Here is a 16,316-nt window from a genome sequence, read left to right on the forward strand (position 1 = left end):
CTCACGGCGTCCATTTTGTGGTCATTTTCACTTTTTGGGCTTGTATTTGAACGAACTCCTCCTAGGTAATTCGTTGGATCTGCTTCAAAATTGGTCAGTACAGTCAAAAAATGTTGCTTAATGAACGCCGTGCTATTTACGACTGTACGTTGAAAGGCGTGTCCGTGGCGTGGCGTCAAAGTTGGCCATTTTGACTTCCATGGTCATTTTTGATGAATTTTTGCCTTGTATTTGAACGAACTCCTAGGGAATTTATCGGATCTGCTTCAAATTTGGTCAGTACAGTCAAAACATAGTGCTGACCGAACACCGTGGTATTTGTGGCTGTACGTTGAAGGGCGTGTCCGTGGCATGTCCTCAAAGTCGGCCACTGTGATGCCATTACTGGCATTTCAGCATTCTCTTTTAATTAACTCCTCCTACAGGTTTTATCGGCTTGACTTCAAATTTGGTCAGTACAGTCAAAAAATGTTGCTGACTGAACGCCGTGCTTTTTGTGACTGTACGTTGAAGCGTACCGTCAAAGTTGGCCATTTTGAATTCTGTGGTCTTGTATTTGAACAAACGAACTCCTAGGGAATTTATCGGATCTGCTTCAAAACTGGACAGTACACTTGAAAAATGTTGCTGATTAATAGTTGTGCTTTTTGTGACTGTACGTTGAAGGGCGTGTCCATGGCATGCCGTCAAAGTCGGCCACTGTGATGCCATTTCCGGCATTTCAGGGCTTCTATTTTTACTAACTCCTACAGATTTTTGTGTGAACTGAACTGTGTGTCCGTGGCGTGGCGCAGAATTTCCACCTTTCGCAGTGAAGAGTTTCTATGAAAGCGTAAGTCTTTTGCAGTGTCTGAAACGTGTGACAACGTAGAGTGCTCTCCCTCAGCTTCTGGCGGTGAGGGTTTGAGTTGGATGACGTGAAAATTTCATGTTGTGGTCCGAATGTGTTACGACGGCACGTGACGCAGCCGCAGCACGCCCCGAGTTGCGTGGAGCGCGAGGTCCCGCCCAACGCTGCTTGCAGCTTTAATTTTATATATTTTTGGTACACGATGTTGCAAATTGTTGCCGTTACTTTTCTATAATGTAGTTGTAACGCAATTGGCATGTGCTGATGTGTACAGGGGAGAGAGAGAGAGAGAGAGAGAGAGAGAGAGAGAGAGAGAGAGAGAGATTTTTTTTGGCATCAGGTCATTCTTTTGGGTATGTCTCCCCAGTGTTGCCGTAGAGCCCTTGCTATAACAAAGTATGGCAAACATACATTTCCCACAATAAACTGTTGTCTTTAGCTGTGTAAATTAAAAACAAAAAAACACAGGCCCTCAAAACCTGCCACACTGTACAATGGTGACAGCTTTTTTGATTGTTGCTTTTACTTTCAGCACATCACCGGTTTTTCTTTCACAACATCGAAACACATTTACATGATAAAAAAACAAACAAAGCAAGCTCAGAGATCAAAGATAATGGACCTATAGAGAGAATGGCATAAATAGTAAAACTCCTCATTAATTAGTCTTGTTACAGTGTAAGTGTAATTATGGACTATGTCAGCCAGACCATTACCAGATTTTAGATAGTAGCTTTTGAAAAATTAAAAATAAGTAAAGCAGTAATGTTGCAGTGCAGTGAGGGGGAAGAGGGCAAGCAGGCTCTAACCGTGTATAACAAGTAAAGATGGACAAATTTGGCACACACAAAGAAAATGTATTTATTGTAAAATACATTTATTGAGATATACATCTGATGAGTGGGGGCAACAAGAAAAAAGAAAAAATAAGCACCAATAAATTCTTGCAGGGGAAATTAGTCCTTTTTTTTTTTGCCCAATCTGTTCTGAGATTAGAGCAGATTACCTGAAACTATAAAACTAGCAGCTACATAAACATTGTGTAGTTTTCTCTCAGTCCACTGGGTGTCAATAGCAGACAAACACTTTAGTTTGATGACGTGAGTACATGAAAACACTGTATCTTACAGATGACTGAAACTGCCACAGATGTTGCAATAGAGGTCAAAATGAATAGCATGTTGTTATTGAATTTCCCTAAAATATGAAAAAATAAAGGAGCATCTAACAGGCAGAAACACTCCCATTTAACATGACATATAAACCCATACATATAAGACCTTTGGATGAATCCTATAAAAGGAAAATTATTGTTTTAATTTAAGGTTCTGAAAACATTGACCATCTCAACATGTCTCCATTAAGCATCATGAGCCTCTCAATGAATGTGGAGTTAATACTTCTTGAAGCATTAGAAATATTCCAACTGCAAAAAAATGTTTAAAAAAACAATTCCCCATGAATACAGTTTTAGCTTAAACAACTCATTATTTAGATTTTTATTATTCATCACTATGGTCCTGTGGTTATCTGTATAGAGCTACAAGATACGGTACATCTACATTGACACTGATAAACTACATTAATAAAACACACTACTGGGAAATGATCACAAACACAAACCAAAACATTTCCAATCCCAACTCAAGAGTGACTCTAATAACTAAACTGTGGTACTTCCTGTGGTTTCTCTTTAATTCAGTTTGCACAAAACTTAGTTAATTCTAAATTCAGATCTGTTTTGAAGTCAACAAAGCCATTCAAATACATCCAAACTTTACATAATCTATAATAAACAGTGTTCCACCAAAAAAAAAAACATTTTTCAGCCTTTTGTACTGCAATAACTTAACTTTTCAACCCAATATAAGTTAAAGGGATTTGCTGAAAGACAAGAACTTGCATGCAAACATGAGTGTTATTTAGTGAAACACTCTTATGATGACAACTTCACAACAACAAACATCACAATCCTGGCCTCCAATATGTTATTTTGATCATTTTCAAGTATCATCTTAAGATAGCAGAGCAACATCTTCACTTCCATGTCTTTTCCCTGAATCTTCATAATTCGGTGAGATAGTCCAGACCAGACCAGGCTCTGTGGTCCAAACGCTGCTCGACACGAACATATTCCTACAACAAAACAACCCAATGCACCTCTGAAGGAGCCAACAAGTCCAAGCTGAAATGACACGTTAATTCTTTACAATTATTTGTGTCCTGGAAATGTTTCATGTTCTAGCAGCTACAAAGTTAATACCCAGATGGCCTCCCTTAACTGTTTCAAAGAAAGAGGAATATAAAAACAGTTTTCACAGTGCTATTGTGAGATCAAACAATACCTCCACTCAAGCTGTAAGTAGAAGAAATTCTGGGAATTGGTAGCAGGTACAATACAGTAAATTTATTGTTGTTAAATGCCGGAGCACAAGTGCATAGCATGTGCATAAGAGGTGTTAGAAATGTTTGGACCAAATAAACAGCAGCCAGGCGGCCAGAGAGGGAAAAACATGGCAAGACTTGATTACTTCATACATCCTCAGTCACATGATGCTAAAATACACAACAGTGGTTTTTTAACAATAAATAGAGTTTGTCTTTTTTCTCAGTGAAGCTGTGAACAATAAAGCATAACAATTACGAAGAAATTCTTATTTCAAGTTTGCATGTTTCTATGTTGTCATTTGAAATCCCAAACATCACAGCACATCATTGGTTCCTTTCTCACCATTAAAACACAAGTCAGTACATAAGAATACAAAGAACAGGGTTAAAATCCTACATATTATAACTCAACTACTACTTCACTACACTTCCTGTAAGCTATGGTTAACATAAGATTCTTAGTTTTTATCTTTTTCATATATACTTTTTGTATTTCAGTCTTCAAAATACGTTTTTTTGCAATTACCTTAACTATACATACACAGCAAATATGTACAAAAAAAATTCCATTGACTAGAGATTCACAAAAAAAAAGTATGGACCCTTTGTAAAGTCCTGGGGGCTGTGTCCCAGTAAGACAAATCTCCCCACTTGTCTTCAACTTTTATCCTTTGTGAAGGGTTTCAATGAATGGAGATGGTAGGAAGCAGGACACAATGAAACGAGGAGGAGACATATCAGTATGTTGGGACACTGCTCATGTCTTGTGTAGTGGCTAAAGGGAAAGATGGGGAGAGGATAGTGAAGGTATGTTCTCACTAAATGCAGCAAGAAAGCCTCAGGAGCCCTTGCTGTGCAGAGCACTGAATGAGTGATGAACGTAGCAAGGCGCATGTCCGGTGCATTTGCTGATCTGTATTTGTAGATTTGATCTGAACTTCATGCAAATGCATAGATCTAGTACTTTTTAAACTAGGTATTGCATCAAATGTAAATAGTGTATTTCTCACCTTAAATGTTTCAAGAAACATTTTGTAGCTGTCACACATGTAAATAGACAAAAAAAACAAAAAACAAAAAACAAAAAACAAAATGTCAGTTGGGCATCTTTGCTACATTCAGTGAGAACAATGTACCATCAGGAAGGAGGAGGGTGTGTGATTATTTGGGGTTTTGAGTGTGTAGGGTGGACAGAAATGTGCTGCTGAATGCTTTATAGGTGAACTGTCTGGTTCTAAACCTGAGGCTTGACATTAGTGAGGAACTGTGGTGTATGTCCTTACCTCCATGGTTTCATAAAATCTAACGGTTAGAAAGACAATGTGTGCATGTATGTAGGTTGAGGAAAAGTGTATGTCTTTATGCATTTGTGTCCAAGTGTTCCTATTTATATATTTGAATATCGCCATGCCTGTGCATCAAGCCCGTCACATCTATTTGCGTTTCCTGAGCACCAGGTACATGAGGCCGCTGACGAGAGTCACAGGGAAGCTGATCCAGGCCAGGATGTAGGAGGAGCCGTAGGAGCCTTCCTGAAGGCTGGGCACGTGAAAGCTCTTGTTCTGAGCCGTGTAGATGGATGCTGCGACCATCACACATAGAGCTGGGAGGAGAGAGGAGGAGGAAGATGGAAATTTCACTCAAAAGTTCATTCACACTCTGAAATACTCCATTTCAAAGTCCTCTCATGCGACCAGTTGGTGCCAGCACCTATAAAGCTAAGAAATTAACACGTTATATCTGAGTAGCCAGGCAACCAGGTGACCCCAGGAAGTGCTCTGAGCCAAGAACTTGTTTTTACAACTAATTCTGAACCAATTAATGACAGCTATAACTTGTTAATTAGTGAGCTTTAGAGGTGCTGGTTGGTGGATTTTGTTACCCTTGGACGGAGCCAGTCTAGCTGTTCTCCCCTGTTTGCAGTCTTTACGCTAAGCTAAGCTAAGCTAAGCTAACTGGCTTCTAGCTGCAGCTTCATATTAACACAGTGAGACGATGGAAATGAAGTGTGTGTGTCACTCACAGGCCAATAGCTGGATGATAGCGGTGAAAATGAATCTCTCTCCCTGTTGGAGCCTGAAGAGCTGGAGGATGAAGACGAAGAAGCTAACACAACATAAAATGGTGGCCAGGATCATAGTGGCCTGGACGGCCTGCAGGTAGGCTGAGGAGAGAGAAGAGAGGAGGTGTTACATACACAAATTTACAGTATATACACACACATACATAGTTGCACACTGTGTTACCTGCATCAGCAGTATGGCTGTTCTCCACAGGAAAGCAGGTGGCGTTACAGGAGTACCACAGGTCAGTGTAGATCGTATCGCGTCCGGGTACCGACACACTCCACCACGCCTACATGATGCGGGGACAAAAGACTGTGAAAATGTCCTGTACTGCCATGCACTTGTATGCTCCCTCTTGGTTTATACTCACATTGTGAATGGTTGCAACAAAGAGGAGGATGGCTGCAGCCAGATGGAAGAGGATGATGAAAGCTAAGATGATCAACATGGCTGCCCTTCTGTCTGGTTAACTTGTCTGCTGGTTGTTTGCCCGTTGATCAGGCCGGTTAACTATCTCACAGGCTGCTTCAGTGGCTGTCTGTGTCTCACTAGCTGAATGTCACTGTGCAGAATTAACGTTTCAGTTGTGTGTGTGAATGCTGGTTGTCACACAGGCTGGTCTGCAGGCTGATAATCAGGGGTGGATCAAGGTCCTTCAGAAGAAACTGTCTGTTGGGAGCAATATACATGTACTTTAATAACACACACAAATACATGCAGCATGCAGTAGCTGCAGATTACAACCCCCTCACCTTACTCTCCCGTTCCAAGCTCATAGGAGAAACTACCTTGGCTGTAAAAAACATGAGAAGGCCCTCTCTACAACCAGTGTGTGATTTGACTGTTCTGGGCTACTGTAGAAACATGGAAGTTCAACATAGAACATGGAGGTAACAAAAACACAAGAATACTTTTCAGGTGATAACACCCTAATAAAAACATACCTATATATGATATATATAGTATATATTCCATTTCTGTCAATAGATGCCTAAAAATGTTACGCACTGGACCTTTAAAGTAAGTAGTACAAGTGTAGTGTAGAGCGGTACTCCACCCTAAAATGAGCTGCAAACTGAATTATATGACTATACTGTGAAGAAACACCCTTAAATCAGTTATATTTAAAGTGTAAGATGTAATAATAAATAGATATATACATATTATAGATTTCTTTCTTTGTGCAGTTTGAATGTTTTTGCTGCAGTATTTCTGACCCCCAGAGCACTGCATTGTTAAAAAAAAAACCTTGTTGAATATCTAAGATAAATGCAGCATATATGCAGACTTCAGACTTCTGCAACCAATTACCAAAATAAGACATTTCCAAACGGCTGAGAGAAATGCAGGGTTAATGAAACCAGCCAGAGAAATATTTTCAGTCACAAAGTCTCCCCTCAAATGACACAAAATGCTACTGAGATGTGAGATGAAGTCTATATGTATTCCAAACCATGTGTGTGTGTTAGGCAGTGTGGACCGTATGTGGGTGTGTGGTGTTTACAGTGACTGAAGGCCTAATCCTGACTACGTCTTGTTGATAGAAGCGTGGAGTCGACAGTTTACATCTTCAAATTGGGCAGTCTGCGCTCTGTTCGGTCAGGACGGACCGGAATATAACATGCTGTATTAGCATAGCAGCATTAGCAGACAATTTCATCCATTGGTGCCAAGAATGCTAGCATTCAGATGCTAGAAATGACCCATTAAAGGTCAAGTGTCAGCCCAACCAGGCCCAGCCACCAGGGAAATGTGACATAAACCACCATACATTTTATCATGCATTCTGGAGCATTGTCATAGCTACATTTTACAGGTTTACATACTGTGAAGGAATCAAGGACACTTAGGGTTCTGGGTCAAATTCCAGTATATTTCTTTGTTTTTTTGCAGCATGACCTTGGAATTTGTAGCATTATGACACAAACTAAATACAGAAGTGTTTGGCTTTATACAACAGTGTTGACAGTCATCACAAGCGCGTGTATGAGCCTCCGCTTAAGATATGATTGTCTGCTGAGGACGTTTTTGAAAATCAAGCCCTAGGAACATCCCATATTCTGTGTGGTTTTTGTGTTGCTTTTCTTTTTCTTTTTGTTCACATTTACTACTAGGAATCTTCTTGTGGGGAAATATTCCATTAAAAAATAGGCAATACAACCAGAAACCCTTTTGTTTATTTAACCAAGAAATTCCTTTGCTCAGCATATAAAATGTCTTGTCAGCAACGTTCTGTTTAATATCCACACTGCTACAAATAATCACACAGGACTGAAATCCCAAATAAAATTCTTTCCAACAATCGTCACCACTTTAACATTTGTTTTACAGCTTAATATGAATCCAAATTAAGACTACATCTCTGACAGCGCTATACTTGCAGTCAGCTCTCCGTGCGCGCTGTGCACATCAAACTCAGCCTAACCATCCTGTGGGCATAATGGACATAAAATGACATGTGCACACATATGAGTTTAATTTCAGGGACTGCCTAAACTCCCACCAAAGAAGTTCAGAAGCTGAGCAGGCAGAGACAAACATGTTTAAAAGCACATGTGAATGCAGGCACGCACACACACATACAATACACACGCATACATGGGGCCAGACAGCAGAGGAATTAGCCCTCTCCGCCAAAATGGAGTCACAGTAAAAACAGCCCCTCTCCGCCAACAGGAAGCAGGCCACAGTTTTTGTGTGTGAGCATGCGGCTGTGGGGTGTGCCAGAGGATAGGCCCTGCCTGTCTGAGTTGGGGGAAGGGGGAAAAAGGGGGGTAAATAGTAAAACGGAGGTGGGATAACATCAAAAGTGGGCCATACACTTTGAGACGTGGGGTTCAGGGTTTAGAGAGGAATGTAAACAGCAGCAGTTTTTCTTCCCAGATGCTCCTGATCATCTTGCTCTGAGAATGAAACTCAAGAAGACAATAACCTGGCAACAAACACTTTAATTTGCACCTGAACCCTGAGAGAAAAATCTAAATGTCGTCTGGAGCTGAAACCGGGCGCGTGTCAGCCTGCATTTGATATGGCAAAGATGTGTCTAACATAAACAACGTGCAGCACTTTGCAGCCTATAAGGAGAACATTACGCTATATGGTTTATACAGTAGATTAGTGCTCCACATGTTCTCCACAGCTCACTAAACTAGCATACATTGGATGCCGCCATAATCATTAAAGATTACAATATCAAAGCATACACAACCACTGTACATTTAACAACATATGTTACTCTGGTGGATTGTTTTGTAAAGGATGTGCGGGAACATGTAGTGGTGTGTGAGTGCCAGGTCACACTGGGTGGAAACGTGAGACACAAGCTTATTTTTAGGACAGGCAACAGCATTTAAGAGGTCTGGCTTTTATAGCTTCAGTGGTCTCTAAATTCAATTCCCAGAAAATCAGGCATTTATAACATTTTATTATAACTGTGCTTTAGGGTGGCCAATCAGCCTTTAGGTATGACCTTAAAGAACAACGAGAGAGAGAGAGAGAGAGGAGAGAGAGAGAGAGAGAGAGAGAGAGAGAGGAGAAAATTAGTCAGAAAGAGTTGGGAAGACATGCGGGCCATGGTAGCGATAAACAGTATTCACAGCATCAATTACAAAGCAGGTCTTTGGGATTTTAAGTCTAATCCGACCTGCAGGAACATTCTTTGGAGGTAGCAAATAATCTCCCAGACATGTACACACACACGCACACACACAACACACACAGCTGGATCTGATTCCGTTTGCAGCTGCCTTCTTGTCTCAGTAAAGAGAAGAGTAAAGGGAGGAGAGAGAAAGGGAGGGAGGGAGGAGACAGAGAACCCCATTGGAGAGAAGTGGAGGGGAGAGAAAAACAAAAACATGAGCGCAAATGCGCACACACTCTCATCTACACACATATAAACTACACTAAACCGCAAACATCTAGCCAGCCAAGAAACTCACAAAAAAATGAGAGACTCTCAGACAGACGCTCGGATGATTAAAGTTTCAAACTATGTTGAGTGCAGACATGAAAGCCTTGTGAGTGACAGAGCAGCCCTCGTGCAAATTAAATGTATACATGCCCCCTTTGTGTGTGTTTGTGTTATAAAAAGATTACTCGCATTATCCCAACTGTAATGATCATACAAAAGGGTAATTATCCAAAAGCTACAATTATGCTGATTTATTATTGTCATTACTCATCATCGTCATCATCTGTCAGGTGACAAAAATTGAAGTAAAGTAAACTCTGTGTAGATGTTGAATCATCCCTTTGGCCATTACTTTAATTTTACTGAACAAACTTAATAAAAATTCAATTTTAAACATAATAACAATCCTCTTAAATGGGTAATGTATCTTATGCTGTTGAGTAATAAACCAAACATTGACTTAAACGTGGAGCCCTGTATTCCCCAGGGATCCTTGGGAATGGTGTTGCCTTGCAGGGGCTTCACTCAGCGCTGATAGTGAAGTGTGAGAGCGCTGATTCTCACCTCTGACACCAGGCAACAGCTGCACACACACACACACACACACACACACACACACACACAGAGAGAGAGAGCACATATCCACATGTATGCTGTGTATGTTAGCCCCGCTACTCTGGCATGCGTAACACTAATATTTCACAGATCTTCATGCCTCATCGATCATCAAAGACAAATGCGCACAGTGAGGAGTATTTTCCTCAGCTGTAGCGTGTCAATCAGGGGAAACAGTCCAGTTAGTGACAATCCTATAGTCATCATTCATCAGGTCATTAGTAAACATACAGAGCCTGCAAACTATTATTTTTCACTGTGAGGGTAATATTTTCAGAGCTAAAAAAAGTGGGTTTATATCTGTGTTTCAGGAGCTTTAGATTCAGCTTCAGATTCTACATATCCAAGTGACAACGCAAATGTGGTACTTTACTAAAAGAAGGAAAGACGGTAAAGCTGAAGCAGCGTTTTCCCCAACAGCAGCATTACACCACATGCCATGTCACTGCACAGTGAGCACATTATCCTATGTTTCACTGTCACTGTTTTCCTTTGTGTCGGCTCATGGACATAACATAACAACATAACAAGACTGTAGTTTTGTGTAATCTCATAGGTAGGCTGGTAGATTCTGTCAGACTCCAGCCACCTCGCCTGACACACACACACACACACACAGACACACACTGACAAACAGGCACAAATGCTGCCATTCCTCCTCTCCACTCAGCCTTATAATAGGAGGCTGGGGGACTCAGTGCAAGAGTGCAAGTGTGTGTATGTGTGTGTGTGTGTGTGTGTGTGTGTGTGTGTGTGTGCCGACTGATTCCCTTGCCTGGTGGAAAATGCTGACTTTTAATGTCCTTTTTTTACTCTTTTCATAAAACACAAAGCCGCAGACTTAACTGGGCCTCTGAATCTCACTCCCCCGTCTCTCTCACTGTTCCGCTCTCTCTTTTTCTGTATCTCTCTCCCTCTCGTTCTGTCTTTGGCCATGGAAAAACTGATTGAGGAAGAGAGAAGGCTTCCAGTGGAGCCCTCTGGCCCCTTATGAGGTCGTACAGTCGAGACTCAATATGCAACATTTCCTCCTCTAAACCCTCAGTCTGGAACAGTTGTTGGGATTAACTACCAGGGGATACCTAGTCTCGCATTATTTTGTTCTGCCTAAACCCTTCTAATATATTCATAGCACAAGTTTAAACTAATGCAACATTTTTAACTGATACCTCACATTTGTTCCATAAGGTCAAAACTGTTTTGTTTTTTTTAATAATGAGTACATAACTCTTTTATAGATTTGAGTTCAAGCACTCAACACTCTGCAGAACAACAATAAAAAGCTACAATTTGCAATAACCGCACATAAAAGTGTCCAATTTGTCCCTTTTCGAGCTAATTTCTTTTGCATTGGAGTTTTTAGGTGTGTCATGTGTTGACAGTGAGCCATATCCATAAAAACTCAACTGAACATCTATGTGACACATCTTCCCTGAGCGAACCAAGTGGACAAACACAGACACACATGTTCACACGCAGGTTGTTTTTTTAAATGTATGAGTGGACAGTCATAGTGACAGCTATAACCCTTTACATTACAGATTTACATGCTGTAACAAGGCCATTAACAGACAAGTACCAGCTGCCTATACACACTGAAACCAGCTAGCAGCCTTGAGAAGCACAAAGCAAAACTGGATGAAAGAGGCTGAGACAACTTTGCTATTTGCACATCTTCACCACTAGTAAGGCAAATTATTTGACAGTTTGGCCTGAGGGTGTCACCAGAGGATGACAGCTGTGTCCCAATTAAGGGGATGTATCCACCGCAGTCCACATTTCTGGACCAAATATTGCACAAATATGGCTGTCCCGTTTCATGTGTCTTCATCAAATGCAGCCTTTTTACTGAAAAAAAAGAAAAACCCTTTCTCGAAAAGGGTGGTGCATATTTTAATTATAAACGTATTTTTGGGTTATAAGAGCATACAAATCATGCACTCAGAGCCTAAATTGACAACAACACTGTCTTACAGACATCATTTTTCGTGGTCATGAGACCGTTTTATTACTGACAACACAAGTCTAATAACATAAAACATTTCCTATTTCAAATACAAATTCAAATTCAAAGGGGCTTTATTTTGCCATGGGGAACAGATGTTTACATTGCCAAAGCAAGTGTAAAATACATATTAGCAAAAAACTTTAAAAAGTAGTTAGTATTTGTCAGTTAAATACAAATACAACTTTATACTACATTATATTTAAGCTATGTTAAGTTTTGCTGAATGCTAGGGGAGAATGTACCCACATACAGTGTTCATCACAGGGACGCAAAGGAATATGGTGTGTACTACATGCCTCCTTCAGGAATGAGGAGCCTAAAACATTTACAAATGCACACACAGACACACACAGACACACAACTGTTTTCCTGCTGGGTTTAAAGACGTCCCTCTGACACAGGAATTCCTTCATGTTGGACACTAACATGGTTTTATGGTGTGGGGGGGGTTGGAGGGGCAGTTTATCTGTCAGCGCCTTTTAACCTCCCTTAATAATCCTCCTCGTATAAATATAACACACACCTCTCTCGCCATTTTGCATTCACAGCGGCTGAACATACTTTCAAATTAACACTGTCAGTCTGCCTTTAAAACCTTCAGGCCTTGTGTCACGTCACATTCAAAACAGTCACAGGAAAAAGGAAAAGCACAAAAGGCTTTAGAAAATGCTTAAAGATAGAGAAATGACTTTGCAAAATAGAATTTGCATGGATCACACTTCAACTAGAGGCCGTAAACAGGCCACAAGCCCTGCTTTGAAGCTTGAAACAGGTGTGAAAATGTTGCAGCATTAAATGCAGCGAGTTTAAACATTCATTCATTCATTCATTCATCCATCCATCCATCCATCCATGTAGCCTGCCTTCATGGTTGCTTCACACATTACTTTACTCTTTATGTTTCATAAAAAGTCTGATTAAAAGATGGAAGAGGATGGGAGAAGATGGTCTGCAGTATTTGACTGACAAGACTGGCTTTCTATTCATTCTCCTGTTACATTTTATAAAATTCTTAATAAATATTGTTTGACCTTTTACAGAGTTGATGTAATGTAATATAAAAAGGATTTGGGGGGGGGGGGTTCATTTCCGGTTTTCACAAAGTTTCTCCTGTAGATCTAGGACACACAAGAAGCTCACTTCTGAAATTGGTGTTTGAGTGGATGACACTGTCATGTTCAGCTGTGTCAGTATAATCTCCTTTCTTTACTTTTTTCATCTATCTCTGCCTTTTTCCATGCACTGGGAGAGACACTTTGTAACTGCATGTCAACAGTGGGATGCCAATTTGCTTCCAATAGACTGTTGTGTATTTGTAACCTCCCCATTTCATATGGCATTTAATCTTTAGACCATTGCCAAAGTGGCAGGGATTCCTTCAGACCACACTCTTCATGCAAACACTGTCTGATGAGGATGAGTCTCCATTCCTGCAGCCCAGTCTGAACAATCGCCTTCCTTAAAGGAAAACTTAGACAAAGTTGTTTATTTAAACCACAAGAGGGCGCCTCTCCACATGAAGGGAAGATGCAACTGCCCCATCAAAACTAAATTGCAACTCAGTCACATATGCAAGAGGGGGGGGGTCAGCCATATGGTGCAATAGACTACTTGGCTGGGAACAAATTTTATGTCTGTGATAATCTGATTCTGTTCAGTTCAATAATTAGCACTCCTCCTACTTAAAACACTCCAAAACTTACATAAACACCAGTGAACTTCAATAAATGTAGCAACAAATGAACTAATGCCATGTTATGTGAAAGGTCTAAGGAGCAGCAAATAGCCTACACTTTAAATCCCGGACACTCACACACACACACACACACACACACACACAGACAGACAGGCACGCACACATTTCCTGTGTCCATTGAAAAAAAAAGAACAGTTTATCTTCCCTCGCAACGCACTAAACATTCATTCACTGCACTCAGACAGATACATTAACACACACCCCCACACACACACACACACACACACTGGTGGCTGACAACGCCCCTTTCATTTCCAGCGTATGAAACTTAGAGTCACTCAGCAGAAGTTGTGATATGTGTAAAAATATCCAGAGGTTAAAACACGACAGCAAGATTAAAACTACTCTATGATAAATTAACAACCTAAATAAATACAGCTTCATTTTTAAAGACACTGGATTATTTTATTTATATTTAAAGCTAGCTACAACCTCCCCAGAGCAGTAAATAAGCTAAAACCTCAGCACAAACATACTTATACAACATAATATTGTTATTAATGTGTTAAAGAGGCATTTCACATCCACACTGGATTTGAATGGGGCATGAACCCCATATAGAAAGTCCCGTGCAGCATTCAAACAATATGCAAACTAAAAAACAAAAATACTAACTTTACTCACCGAGTTTGGACTGGAAGAAAACAAAAGTCGCGTAGAGTTCCAGACGTGACTGTACGTCTACGTGAAAGGTGAAATTAGGGGGGTGATAAATTGAAAAAGTATGGCAAGAAACCCGCACCAAAGGTGTGAAAGCGGCAGCCGGGAAATCTTACTGGTAGTCGGTCCGAGGGGGAAAAAAGTTAGAAACGCACGTTCCCCCGGCAGTCGTGAGCGCGCGTGGGAGGTGCTCGAGAGCTGGACCTGGGTGTGGTTTCGGATTTAATATGGGTGGTGAGGCGTGTGTGTGTGTGTGTGTGTGTGTGTGTGTGTGTGTGTGTGTGCGCGTGTGTGTAGCAATGGCACGCGAGAGGATTGGTGACAAGAGGTACTATCTCGGCGGGAAAATTATCTATTAAAAACAAAACAAAAAAAAAAACAATCATTATGGAAGCTAGAGGGGAAGTTTAAAAAAGCCTGCGTTTCCTCCGCATGGCAGACAGACGGGGGAAACAGAGGGAAGCAGAGGTCAGACAGAGAGGGAGACGAAAGGAAATTAAAAAAGATGAAAAGGGATGAGAAGTCATGAAGGGGAAAGCATGGAGGAAGCATGGAGGGATATTACAAGTGAGGTCACTGCCCTGTGTTTGTAACCCTTGACATTACTACAGCTCTACTCCATTCTTATATTCAGCTTTATCTATTGTTGAGGTGTTTCTGCACAGCGCCTCCCAGGGCAGGGGTCGGCAGCACCAAGAGAGGTTCATCTGGATCCTCTGTTGAGAAAGTTTGGGGTTTTCTGTAGATGCCACTCTTTTCTTGGCTGGTTGTCACAGCTCATTGTAATTAAAACCTTCCTCTTCACAACTGCTGCCAGACATGTAAGATGCCACGTGATTTGCTTCAATGCCTGCAGCAACACGCATTCACCAAAAAGGCTCCAGCAATCAACATATTAAGGGAAAAAAAGAGGCGTTCTGTCCCTCTTTTCTACTTTCGTCTCCCTCGCTTTTCTACCCTCTGCCCTCACCCGTCAAGCCCCACCAGCTGCTGCACTTAAATTAATTTTATGGCATTTTCTGCTGTCATTGTTACGCACAAGAACATATTTGGTCAGAGTGCTCCAGACTTTGCAATGACCCCACTCCTCGTGCTTTCTGATTCGTCACAGCTTTGTGTTTTTTGCTCGGTGTGCAATTGTCCAATGTGGTTTTGTGGTCTAAGTTCTGTAAGTTTTTTCTGCAAGATTCGAGTTCAAGGAACATTTGACATTTTGGGGAAAAGGCTTGTGAGGTGAAGAAGATAGATACCACTTTCATGTCTGTTTGGTAAATACAAGCCAGCAGCTGGTTAGCTTAGCTTAACGTAAAGACTGGAAACAGGGAGAAACCGGTAGTCTGGTTCTGTCCTAAGGTTACAACATCCACCTGCCGCTCCGGTGATGAGTGGCTGCTAGCTTCATATAGAATGATATCAATCTTCTCATCTCTCAACTTGTGACCATAAAGCAAATAAGCCTCTTTCTGACAACTGTGTCTTTTTAATCGTCTCACTAGGACCAACCGGCCACAATAAAGGTCTGGCAAGAATCTGATTAATGATTTCCTTGTTCAGTGCTATTATGAAGAACATTTTGTTCTGAATAATTCTCAGGGTTTAGTTTTTTTTACTGTTCCCAGTGTCAAATTTGTTTGTATTCATTTACAGCTGAAGGTGTAAAAAGCCTGTGTTTATACAATGCCACACCCATCTCTAAAGACATATCAGCTTCGGGGCATAGTCGACAAACAACTCTCCCATCAAGACTTGCCGTTTGCAAATAACATATATCTGAAAAATCAACACTCAACAATAGACATGTTTTACGTAATTTTTTTAACATGAAATAGTAGGGCAAACACAGGTGTAACCAATGATACAAACTTAAGTCCCCCTCCTGTAAAATATATGTTGTTCTTTTTGTTCTTACAGTGTGATGTTTGAGCTTCATTGTGCAGAATGATGTATGTGCAGCGTTTGACACTAGAAGAATGTTTTCACATTCACCTGCTGAAAGTGGAAAGTTTCTCTGTTTGATTGAGAATCAGATGTTAAGGGGCGGGGCCTAGAGGCATGATTTGTGA

General features: G+C 40.9%; 1 protein-coding gene across 1 annotated transcript; it reads right to left on the reverse strand.

Moving 5' to 3' along the window:
* Positions 1 to 1,686: 1,686 nt before the first annotated feature.
* emp2 (epithelial membrane protein 2) lies at positions 1,687 to 14,414 on the reverse strand. Its single transcript, XM_051388986.1, has 5 exons — positions 14,218 to 14,414; positions 5,675 to 5,973; positions 5,485 to 5,593; positions 5,262 to 5,402; positions 1,687 to 4,841 (listed from the first exon to the last, which is right to left on the reverse strand). Exons 2-5 carry the CDS (start codon positions 5,750 to 5,752, stop codon positions 4,672 to 4,674), a joined length of 498 nt encoding a protein of 165 aa, XP_051244946.1. The 5' UTR covers positions 5,753 to 5,973; positions 14,218 to 14,414; the 3' UTR covers positions 1,687 to 4,671.
* Positions 14,415 to 16,316: the final 1,902 nt, after the last annotated feature.

This window comes from Dicentrarchus labrax, unplaced genomic scaffold, assembly GCF_905237075.1.
Source record: "Dicentrarchus labrax unplaced genomic scaffold, dlabrax2021, whole genome shotgun sequence".
Lineage (NCBI taxonomy): Eukaryota > Metazoa > Chordata > Actinopteri > Moronidae > Dicentrarchus > Dicentrarchus labrax.

Bases quoted from the DNA above. Each gene is read 5' to 3' on its own strand.
- emp2 (XM_051388986.1), bottom strand. From the start codon at position 5,752: ATGTTGATCATCTTAGCTTTCATCATCCTCTTCCATCTGGCTGCAGCC. The intron at 5,594-5,674 runs GTGAGTATAAAC...CGCATCATGTAG, and splicing joins TTGTTGCAACCATTCACAAT to GCGTGGTGGAGTGTGTCGGT. The intron at 4,842-5,261 runs GTGAGTGACACA...CTCTCCTCCCAG, and splicing joins TATCATCCAGCTATTGGCCT to CTCTATGTGTGATGGTCGCA.